Source organism: Python bivittatus, unplaced genomic scaffold, assembly GCF_059951505.1.
Source record: "Python bivittatus isolate LINGU-HERP-01145 unplaced genomic scaffold, Pbiv_v1 ctg000560_np1212, whole genome shotgun sequence".
Lineage (NCBI taxonomy): Eukaryota > Metazoa > Chordata > Lepidosauria > Squamata > Pythonidae > Python > Python bivittatus.
Genome location: NW_028277083.1, coordinates 4,830,889 through 4,842,947, shown reverse-complemented (window position 1 = coordinate 4,842,947; position 12,059 = coordinate 4,830,889). Strand labels below are relative to the sequence as shown.

General features: G+C 45.3%; 1 protein-coding gene across 1 annotated transcript; it reads right to left on the bottom strand.

The window, feature by feature from the left end:
• Positions 1–339: 339 nt before the first annotated feature.
• TMEM11 (transmembrane protein 11) lies at positions 340–10,234 on the bottom strand. Its single transcript, XM_088148031.1, has 2 exons — positions 10,081–10,234; positions 340–1,262 (listed from the first exon to the last, which is right to left on the bottom strand). The coding sequence occupies exons 1-2, from the start codon at positions 10,143–10,145 to the stop codon at positions 746–748; spliced, it is 582 nt and encodes a 193-aa protein (XP_088004157.1). The 5' UTR covers positions 10,146–10,234; the 3' UTR covers positions 340–745.
• Between the last annotated feature and the right edge of the window lie 1,825 nt (positions 10,235–12,059).

The window sequence follows — 12,059 nt, the reverse complement described above, 5'->3', positions numbered from 1 at the left end:
CTTTAAGATGAGTGGACTTCAACTCCCAGAATTCCCCAGCCAGCATGGCTGGCTGGGGAATTCTAGGAGTTGAAGTCCACTCATCTTAAAGTGGCCAAGTTTGGACAACACTGCCATAAACTATATTTTGTAAACTGCAATGGCTGGTTCCACACCACAGCCAAATACACATTACAGTTTGGTGCAATGTGTGAACCCAACCAAGGCTACTGATCAACCTTTTGTTGCAGATTCTCTTGATCTGCTTGAGAGTAAGCTTTCAGCCAGGTCCCTTGAAACTGGGCCAGCCATTAAGAAGAGTCTTCCACCAGATAGTTTGGCACCAAAACAAAGGACCACTTGAAATTCGCATCCTTTAATGAATGGTCAGTGATATCTTTGAGCTGGTTCTGTAGAATACAATTAAACAATATACTTCAGGTTCTTCCCAAGGGGGGGGGACCAAAATCTACCCACCCCCTCCTGTGTGTCATTTCCTTTCACTGAGATCCCATTACTGTCTTCGGCGCTCATACTGTTCCACTCCACTGCAGATCCAGGTCTGAGGCGTAAAAAATAACAAAATTCCCTTGATGCACCCGTGATGTGTGATTGTTTCTTTCAAAAATAACCAAAAAAATAATAATAATTGGGTAAACCCAACGGCTTTCCAGGCACCACTTCAAGAGGAAAAAGTCGAATGTTCCTGTAGGAGTCTTTAATACACCTTATTTGTCTTGGCGGGTTCCCCCTTCTTCGGCCGCAATCATACAGCGTAGAGTTCATACACCTTCTTTACACAGTACACCAGGGCAGCCAGAGCTATTGTGTTGTGCAGTCTCTTCCTGTGCAGGTCGTCCTTCCTCACTAGCACGACCGGGGTGGAAGTGGTCAGCGTGTGCAAGGGCAGGCGGGAGAGTTTATAGGCGTTGTACTCCACCTGATACTTGCAGCAGGGGTCAAATTGCCAAGAGATCCCATAGAGAGTGCAGCAGGCAACGCTCAGCACGCCGGCTGGCAGAGAGATGTAGTGGGAATAATCCATGGGAAGAGCCAGAGGGGTGAAGAGGCAGGCCGTGCCAGCCAGCACCGCCGTCTTGTGCAGGCAGTTCCCAACCGTGATCCAACGGGCAGTCTCGTCCCCAATGCGCGTTGGCTCAATCACTATGTACTTGTACTGAGCTTCCAACGCTTGTTCCAGCTCGTATTCAAACTGGTCCTGAGCGTTCTCCCCGTTGTAGATTTCATGAACGATGTAACAGTCCGTGGCAGACAAGGAGACCCTGTTGAAAGGAAGGCAGAGTTACTTAGAGGGGTGTGTGCACAGGCCTCCCCCTCTGCTCTTCTCTTTGGTGCGACTTGGGAGCCCTTGGCCTTCTCAGGCCAGCGTGTGAGCCAATCTTTCCCACCTCGGCACCATAAAAATGGGCCAACTTCAACCCCCAGACTGCTCTAGCCAGCTCTGGCTCGGGCTGAGAATTCTGGAAGCCACGATTGGAGAGATCGGTCTGGGTCCTTCTGGGCCCTCCACGACAACCCCCAGGGCTGTTCAGAGGAATCCAAAACTGTGCTCAGAACTGTCTGACAAAATGCCAAACGGCCATAATTCTGTCGACTGAGTAGCTTGTGACTCTCACATTTCGGCACTAAAGAGCAAACAATGACAAGCACAGTAGTCTCTGGAGCTTTGTTGTGGATATTCTAATGTTTAATTTATGAGCCGTCTGGTCAAATGTGAAGATCCTGGATGCCACTATTAATTGCTGGGAGGAATCAAAATGAATTAAATGGAAACATTAACGAGAGAGAGAGAGTTGAAAGATTGGCTAGCTTGTCTCGTGGAGGGTTGGGAAACCTCATTGCTTCAATGACTATCAGGCAACTGGAAAGTAACTTCAAAACTTTGAGGAGCAATGTTGCCTACTAGAACCTGTGAAATGGTGGACCGTGCATGTCTCAAGACTTTGATAATGCAAGACTAGCTCCCAGCTCTTCACTCTGGCCTTCCATTGAACATGTCAGCAAAAGACAAAGCCTTCGCTGGATGACCTCAAATCAGACTCTACTCCCAGAGAACAAGGGAGTCAAGTATTTTGCTAGCACTGTGCTGGGTATACAAAGCAGGCTGATCAACTTAGCACAGTTTAAAGTCACCATGTCGGGGAAAAGCTTTTCGCAAAACCTAAGCAATACCACACAGACAGAAAGGGCACTTTTGTTCACTCCAGGATGTGGCAGACCTTTGGAGCAGCACATTCATTCTCTGGAGCTTCATGTCAATAACAAAAGTGGGCTTTGGATTTCATGGTATTTGTTTAGCGTCTGTCTCGAATGTTTGCATCAGTAATACAGGGATGGACAGTGTGAACTTTAGGGATTTGACCAAATATCTTCCCTGTGACAATCCCCAGGGTAGCAGAGAAGGATCTATAGAGGCTATTTATACCTATGGGAAGAGAAACACGAGCAGGGACGAAGGTAATTTATGTACATTACGGGCTTTCAATGACATCTGGTGGGGAACAGAATGCTGTCCTACATGAATTTTGGCTTGATCCCACCCAGCTGTTACAACGGCCTTAGGAGCAACTTTAATAACGTTATATTCATTGGTTGGGGTGTCCCAAAGTTGTCAGAGAATTCTACCCCTCTCAGAAAGCTGAAGGATGGTTGAAATCCTGCATTTGAAATCATCAATTCCTCAATTAGCCCAAGTGAAAGTAGAGTTGGTGAACCAGGATGCTGTCTATAAACATTTCACCACCGTCTCACAGTTGATTTGATGTGGGAATGGGAATGATAAATCCCAGGATTCTAAATGTTAAGATCACACTGTTTGCTTAGAATGTATGGACACACAGAGAGAAGGATAATTCTTAAAAATCTAAAACAGTGTTTCTCAACCTTGGCAACTTTAAGATGTGTGGACTTCAACTCCCAGAATTTCCCAGCCAGAATTCTGAGAGTTAAGTCCACACATCTTAAAGTTGCCAAGGTTGAGAAACCCTGGTCTAGAAAATGGACTCAGTAGTTAGAAATTGGAATTCCCATCCTAAACTCAATTGCTGCATATTCATGTTCACATATCTATTATAGCTGCAGATGACATATCAAATAATGCTTAAATTAACTAGGAGGTTACCAACTTTAAGCCAGGAAAGCTGCACATTTAGGATTCCTATTTGTTGTGCACCACGGTAATAGGGAATTTGAAAATATTGTACTAAAGATTTTTTTCTAACTAAGAGGAGCAGTTTTTTATTATCCTTTTTGCAGTTCTTTCTTCAATGTCATAAAAATACGCCACATCGAGGAGCTGGTAACAAAGTACTGAGTACTGGAAAATCAGATGTCACTTACTTGATGATAAACTTCTCTTAATTTTACCTTTTTATTCCAGCTATCAATACCAAACAGACACATTTAAAAAGCTTGTCCCAAGATTAAACAGGCCTCAGAAACAGTACAGAAAATGTGAAAGCGCACATATGAATTATGTATACTACATTAACAGTATATGCAGGCATCTCTGGATATTTCCTGGATCAATCATTAATATGCTTATAAGGTTAGTTCACCGTTTATATAAAAATAAATGGTCTGTTTGAATAGCAAACCAAGACTGAAATTTCCAGTAGTAGCTCCTGGAAAGAGATGAACTCTTTCTTTGTGGACGGCAATGGTCTTTCACAGGACTCATATCACATGGTACAGGGCCTAAGAGAGACAGTACGTGAGCTCTGCCGCATCACAGAACCACTCAGCCTCATCCCACTGGAGGCTGAGAGTTTCTGACATCAGATCAGAGCAGCCCACCCAACACAGCCCCAAACTAAGAGGCCTGGCCATCCCACCTAAGGATCCAGGCTCAAAAGTTATTCCACTGAACAAAAAACTATTCTGTTCTAATTATGGTTGAAGGTTTGAATATCTCCCAGTCAGGGTTCTGTTTCATAAGATTGCCCAGAAAAGCTCAACATTGAAACGAGTGCAAGAAAAAAAGTTCCCAAGATGTCTATCTCCACCCTACCATGGTTAGTTCACTCATATCTAACCTCTGTAGAGATCCATAGTCAAAGGGAACAAGCAAAGAGTTAGCCCAACTTGAAATCTAACACAGACCAAATGCGGGATAGGGCTGCAAGCTTTCTGCTGTAATTCAGAGTTTGGCATCTGGAGCCAAAAGCAACATTACAATTAATTTTATCCACTGAAAATAATCCATTCTATCTTTAAAGAGAAGTTGCAGTCTAGTTCTTTGGGGTGTCATCAGAGAGAGAAATGGGAGATCAATGTTTGGTAGGGAGGAACACAGAAGTCTAAAATCACACCAATTACTATTTACTATTATTCCAAGTAGGGGCTACAACTCAGAATATGAGAAATAGGCCATTTAATGGGCTCCTAGCCAAGGCAAGCTACAAACCATGATCTTGCTAGGACCCACTTTTCAATGAGTTACTTCTAAGTAAACATGCATGCAACTGCTGAGTTAGGCACATTGCTATAATCTTTCACAAAGACCAGAAACTGCTTAAGAAATAATATCTGCAGTTTACTGAAGAATTGCTCTGCTTGCAGTGAAAGGCAAACCTGTTAAGATAGCCTCACAAATGTGCAGACCTGTTGGCCTAGATTCTAAGGTCTCCTTGTTGAAATGGTCGTCCTGTGCTTCTTATGTCAGCTAGAACATGCCTCCCTCCCAAAAAACATTCTGTTCCTTAAGCCCAGGATCACTATGCAGAAATGCATCAAGGAACGCACGGAGGCAAAGGAAATGCTTCACATTTTCTTCTCTGAAAAAACAATTCTATTCCTGTTCTATTCTATTCTAGACTATCGCATTAGACTGATAAAAGTTTTGAAAAGGCAGGCAAGAGACTGAATCTCTTTAAGTCACGTAAACTGTCATTTAAATCAGAAACATCACCTTCTTCATGCTATAAATGAATGTGCCCAGCAACACTTACAAGCTTTATACAGATCTGACAACTACTCTAGCAAAACAAATTTTACATAGTGATCTGACTAGACGGTAATGATCAATTAGCAATATCTATTGATTACTTGGCACTTTCCAAACATGCAAAAGGTACTCATTTAAAACAGCCAGAGATGGTGTCATGTTAATTACAGGCACCCAAGTTCACAACAAGAAAAAGTAAGCCAATCATTTATGGCTGAAAATGTAGGCAAAACTGAAACAGCAACACATATTTACACTAGGAAATGACTGACTCAGCACTCCAGTTATGAGTCTAGCAGATCCCAATTTTATACGAAGCAGGAGTGCAAAAGGATAACATACAATGTTACCTGCTCCTAAATCTGTAATGCATCTTCAGATACAACAGTTGAGCCATTAGACCAGTGTTTCTCAACCTTGGCAGCTTTAAGATGTGTGGACTTCAACTCCCAGAATTCCCCAGCCAGCCTGGCTGGGGAATTCTGGGAGTTGAAGTCCACGTATTTTAAAGTTGCCAGGATTGGGAAACAATGCAGTAGGGTGTTATTAATTCCCCTACTATTAGTCCTTTCATACCAATGCCTTCAAAACGAACTAGCAGTCCAAACACAGCTTCAGAAAAAGGGCCAGGAAAAAACAGCTCTGAATAGGAGGAATCAGATACAAATGACTGGATACCCAACCATTGTGAAAAAAAGGCATGCATTCTGCAGATATCGGGTGATTGACTCCATTTTGTATCTAAACTACATTCACAGCCACAGCTAGGGACTCAGATGTTTCTGGAAAAGCAGGGGGAAAAGAAAAAAAGATGTGGGAGAACTCTAAGGAAAGAATCCACTATGATGCAGCTAACTAAGATGTGCTTGGCCAGAAACATGAGATCCAAATTTGCGACGTGGTTCAGAAGAATTTTCTGGGACAGCTGCATGGAAACCCTGATGACGAGAATGTCTACCTATCCTCCTCCATTTTCCAAAATATGGGTAATAAAAAATATCAGCTGACAAATACTTTTCCCAGGGTAAACATAATGCTTCGCTACAGCTGATTTTACTTTGGAGGGGAAGGGGGTGTTTCCAACAATTGAGAAGGAAACTTTATAAAGTAAATAAAAATTAATAAATACAAGCCAGGGTGTGTCCCTGCCCCTCTGGATGAGATCCCAGAACAGAACGGAAACATATTTCAGGCCTAGGCCCTGTTCTGGAGAGCATGTAGAAGACTAATAATCAGACCTACTCTTTTATCTTGTATTAAAGCAGTGTTTCTCTACCTTGGCAACTTTAAGACTTGTGGACTTCATCACCCAGAATTCCACAGCCAGCATTGGAATTCTGGGAGATGAAGTCCACACGTCTTAAGTTGCCACGGTAGAGAAACACTGGATTAAAGAGACTAGAGAAATGAAGTATCTGCTTCAAGCATCATTTCCTCACTGGGAACAGCAACCTAAGAAATGCAAACTAGATCATGATTTCATCTTTTGCTTTGTAACCCATGGATTTCAAAATCCACGCGGGACTTCTGGTGAGGATTCATGCTGAAGGAGCAGGGACGGCATCACAGCGGAGATCAGTGGCCAGACGGCAAATTCTGGCCAGCAAAGTCTCTCTGGAAAAGGGAGAGATTGTGAGATCGTCCACTTGTATCTGGACAGCTGCCCCTCATGAGTAGTCTGCAGGAACCAGGGTTTTTGCAGTCAACTTGTGAAGCGAGCAGCTGGGAGTCGAGGGATTTCCATCAAGCTCACAGCTGTAACGTAGCCTATATAGACATAAGGTTTGCCGAGCTTCATTTATTAATCACTGTCAGAGTTGCTTTTCAGCTATTAAGAACCTTTGGATTAACAAGTTTTATAACACTGGATAAGTTTCCTTCAATCCTTAGCTAAAGAAGTTTTAAATACCAGTTTAAGGACTAAAAATGTTTTATAAGTTATTTTTATATTCTGGTTTAATAGATCTTATCTCTTCCATAAACCGCCCAGAGTAGCTTTCAACGAGATAGGCGGTGACAAATTTTATTTATTTATTCATATATCTATCTCTATAAAAATAAACAGCAAAAGGGTGATTAGAATGTTGATTTTGGAAAGTTACAAACGGACTAAGGGTCTAGATGGATTTGAAATAAGATTTTAAAATTAATTATAAGAATCTTTCCTGTGGGAAAATGCTGCTGTTTTGAATTCTAAAAAAAAAATGATAGGATGAGACTTTGAAGGTTGGACCCTGGAGGGAATTAAAGATTACAGTTAAAAAGAATACTTAAATTGGACTTACTAATACAGAATGGAGCAAAATACTTTAACATTGGACATATTGAAGGATATTTGTGAACAATGGACCCAGAAGTTAAGTTTAAAAGCGTCTGCCATTATAGACAGACTGTGTTTAAAAGATGTTATGGAAGAGGAACAAGTTTTAACGGACAAGACTGAGACTGATTTGAAAATGGATTTAAAAATGACAGACTACAAGAATGATATGAAAAACGATGCTACACTAGATATACGAATGAAGCCAGCTGATGTCTTAATAATTAAAAAGGACATAGAGATAACAAATCTAAAGAGTGACCTGGATAACTTTCCTATATTGGATTTACAAAAGAGACTTATTAAAGTTTTGAAGGACTTTGTGAGAAGGGACAAAGAAAAAATGAAAAGAAATTAAGTTCTAGGTCATTATTTGAAGGGATTAAATATCAAGATTGTTAAAAGTAAAAAGAAGGAATATAAAATTAATTTATTCAATCAAGGTTGAAATAGATCTGCTGTTATCTCTGGTAACTCTTAATGGACTTTTGCTGATCAGGACTGAATGACGACGCTTTAAGGACTTGTTTATAGATAAGAGATGGGATATGGGAAGAAGAGATCATTTTATGTATTTTAAGAGAAGGTGATAAGTTACTAAAATTGTTTATACTTGTGATGAAGGGGACGTCCTTTATATATTTCTTTTCTTTACTATATTCTTATTTTTCTTTCTATATTTTTCCTTTTCTACACTTTCTACCTTTTCTTTTTATTCTTTTATTTATTCAGTTTGTATTCGTTTTTATCTTTTCAATAGTGATGTTTAACAAAATTATTTAAAAAAATAACAAAAGTCACATGTAGTTTATTCAGTCTGTAGAGGGACAATGCCCATTCAGGAACACGCCCCAGCTTCCCAACATGAGTATTTGTAGCAAAGCCCTCTAGAGTAGGCCCAGGTTCTAGTATCTTCTGGTATTCTTACATAAACATACATAACAAATAACATGTTTTCTGGAAAATCAAGCTCTTTTAAAAATGTCTTTCATTCCTTTGCAGATCCAACTATTTTAACATCAAAATGTAAAAATAAAAGCATAGGAAATAATGCAACGAGCAACGCCATGAAGTTAGAAAAGCTTGTTGGAAACTTTGAACCTGGACAGTAGAATAAAAGTTAAGTTGCAATTTTCAGATTTTGTTACATAATAGCTGTGTTGTCACTCTCTTTTTCCCCAGAAGATAATCTGAGAGGAAAATAAAAATACTTACTGCCCACCTTTCATTCAGCTCAAGCACTCCCTCCTACCTTCCTCGAAACAATATTAAGACTCTTTACTTACCATTGCCAACAAAATATCCATCTGCCCACTTTTCTATCTTGCTCGGAGAGCCAATGGCGAAATGGTTAATTTCCAAAGCCAAGAGCTTTCCAAGCCTTTCCAAATTTCCAGAGCCCAGACCCCAATTAATCCCATGCCAGCCCCCAACCTAATTTTCCACATCCGGAACAAACACATCACCCACCTAAAAAAACATAAATCACTCAACCAGCACTAACAGCTGTGCAGCAAGAGGTCACTTTCAGAGGACTTCAGAGGAGTGTGCAGAAATGACAACATGAAATAAAAAATTGAGAGCATCCAGAAACCACCCTTAGCCGCAGCTCGGGCACCTCTGTCCCCCTGCCCCACACTTCCGACGTGTAGGAAGGGAGAGAGCTTCCTGAGCGGAGGGCGGATTTGGGCCTTCCCTTCTCACCGTCTCCTGCACGTCCACCCCAGCGCACAATTAGGAATGTTGACCGCCTTGAGTTATATATAAGAAAGAAGGCATAAAAATCTAACACTGTAATTATAATAATAATAATAGTAATTCCCTTTTCGCAGCAAAGCCCACCCTTTCCAGAAAGCCCAGGCCTTTGCAAAGCAGCTGGACTCTCTTCTCTCCCCCCCAGGACGAATGCAACTTCAGCCCCCTCCAGCACACAAGTATTTTGCCCATTCCTTTATTTCTCCCGGCTCCCCCCACCTTTCCTACAGCCACAGCCACCCTAGGCCATGGCCCGCCCCCCGTATCACCTGCTGCTGCTTTTCCCAGGATCTCCTTTCACCCGGGGGCTCCACTCACCCCCTTGCCCAGGTTGTGTCAGCCCTATCACGTAATCCAGACCAGGCAACCAAAGCCTGAGTCCTAACCCTACCTTTACGGGAAGGTGACAGCAACAGAATCTTGCCGGCCTGAAAGCCCCCTCCCCTCCCTCACTTTTCCTCCCGCGAAAACCAAAGAGGGTCCCTTCTGAGGCGCTTCCCCCGGCCCCACTCCTGCCCCGGACCCCGCTTCTCTTCTCTGCCGCTCTCGGGGCTGCGGCCTCCCAAGGTCATCCCCGCAGCCCGTGACGGGTTCACACGACCCGCCACAGCCCCCCTCTCTCTCCCTCCCTCCCCCGAGGCTGGGTTCTCCCACCGCCCCCCAGGCTCAAAACGCTGGCAGCTCAACTCGTGGCCCCACCAGGCCTTCCTCCCCATCCTCATCCTCAACCTCAGCCCCCCCCCCGGTTTAATCCGGACGTGCAACCCCCCAATCCCTGACTCTTGCGGGGGGGAATATCCCTCAGGACTGGAGGGGAGGAAGGAATAACGGGGCATCTCAGCCGCGCTGGGGACGATGGGCGTTGTAGCCCATCGAGGCCGGGAGAGGCGTCTGCCTGCCCTCCCCCGGCCTTTGGCCAAGCAGCGGCCCGCTGCTGGCCGCCCTCCAAAGGGGGGTGTCGTGCAGGCCCCGGCGCCGCTTCCCTGCCACAGGGCCGGGGCCCGGCTCGAAGAGGCGAGGCGAGGCGGCCCGGCTTCCCCGGCCGAGCGCCGAGACTCACCTGTCCCTCGCGGCGCCGCCGCTGGAGCTGCCGGGCCCCGCGCGCCTCCTTCCCCAGGCCGCCATCTTGGAAAAAGGCTTCGCAAATGTCTCCGCCGAAAGGGGGGGATGGCGGGGCTCAGCCGAGGGCGGGAGGGGGTCTGACGGCGGCGCCTCCCGAGGGCTGGCGGGAAACGGAGTCCAGGAGGAGGGCAGAGGGGAAGCACGGGGAAAGGCTACCTCCCCGCGCTCAAACCACAACTCCCAGCCTGCTTGGCGGCAGCCCCGCCAGAGGCGGCGGGAAAAGGGGTGGGGGAAGACCGCCAGCGGCGCCGCCTGGGAAATGGAGTTTCGCTGCGGGGGAAGGAGGGGAAGAAGGGAAGAAAAGAACTACCTTTCCCAGGAAAGGACGGGCGGGGCATGGTCCACGTGGGAGGCTCCCAGCGACCACGCGGGGCGGGGAGAAAAGGCTTACCCACACTTCGGAGAGGGATGGGCGCCTCGCTGGAGCCCAAGCCCCGCCCACTCTGCGCGGCTCAGCCAATCATAGCCCGGCGCCTCGTTTCTCGGGCTTCGGATTCAGAACGCCGCTTTGCGAGGAGTTTTTCGGCGGGGAGGCGGCGCGTCGGTGCAAATGAACGAGTTGCTTGCCGTTCAGTGGTCCGCATGCCTTCGCTCCACAGCAAACGGCACTTAGCAGTGCAACGCCCCTAGTTAAGGTTTTTTGCGGGGAGGGGCTCATATCGGGTGAGCATCACACCAACATCCCGCTAAACCATGGTTTGTTGAAAAAGGCCCAGCACCAAAGTTCACGCCAAGCACTAAGTTAGAAACAGCATCGTGCTTTACGTGCTAACTCAGGGTTTTTCAACCTTGGCGACTTTTAAGAGACGTGGACTTCAACTCCCAGAATTCCCCAGCCAGCACAGCTGGCTGGGGAATTCTGGGAGTCAAAGTCCACATCTCTTAAAAGTCACCAAGGTTGAAAAACCCTGCCTTAAACTGTTGAGTTCTCAGGAATGTGGAAAGACCTATCCATATTTAGACAAAACCTATTTTCCATCTAGAACCTCCTGCAGGCCATTTCATACAGCCCCTGTGTCTGCCGTGACATCCATACCCAAGACGGTGAAGTCCAACCAATCCGGGTCTTTTGGCCAGCAGCAACTGTAAAAGATGGCAGAATTCCAGTCTTCCAACCTCCCACGACCAGACCAGCACCACCATCGAGGCTGCAAATCCTTCTTCCCGCCCTACCAACCCCAGTACAAACGTCTGCCTCGGCTGCAAGATTGCGGAAAGGCGCTTGGAACAAAGTGGTTTGGGCGAAAGGTCTTGCAAATCCCACCTTGTGCTTCAGTTTTAATATTTTGAGGGCCTCCACCCTTTCGGCCAGCAGCGAAACACAGGAAGTAAGTTCCAGCAGAGAAGGTCCTTTTCATCATCAGACCAGAGCGGAAGGAGCAGAACACTTGTTTGGTCAGAAAACTAACTTATTCGCTTTCCCCAGGACTCTTGGCCATTACTCAGCAGTTCTTCCACTTTAAAATCTGGCAGCTAGGCTTACATGTTTCCCCTTCCTTCCTTCCTTCCTTCCTTCCTTCCTTCCTTCCTTCCTTCCTTCCTTCCCATATAGCTAGATCCCTCCCTCCCTCCCTCCCTCCTATACATATAGCTAGATCCTTCCTTCCTGCCTTCCTTCCTATATAGCTAGATCCCTCCCTCCTTCCTTCCTTCCTATACATATAGCTAGATCCTTCCTCCCTCCCTCCCTCCCTCCCTCCCTCTTTTGGAGGATCAACCTGCAGACAGGAACCCTTCCGCTTTCACTGATTAGATCCAAGCCAATCTGGGAACCTTTTCCAGCTGACGAATACAATTTAAAAGCTTAGAGAGAGAAATTGCGGGAACTCCTCATATACCATGTACAAGAGCCCACAAGTCCTTCAAGAAGTAGAGAACATATGTAGCTCAGGAGTTGAACTCTTCGGTTGTTTTTTG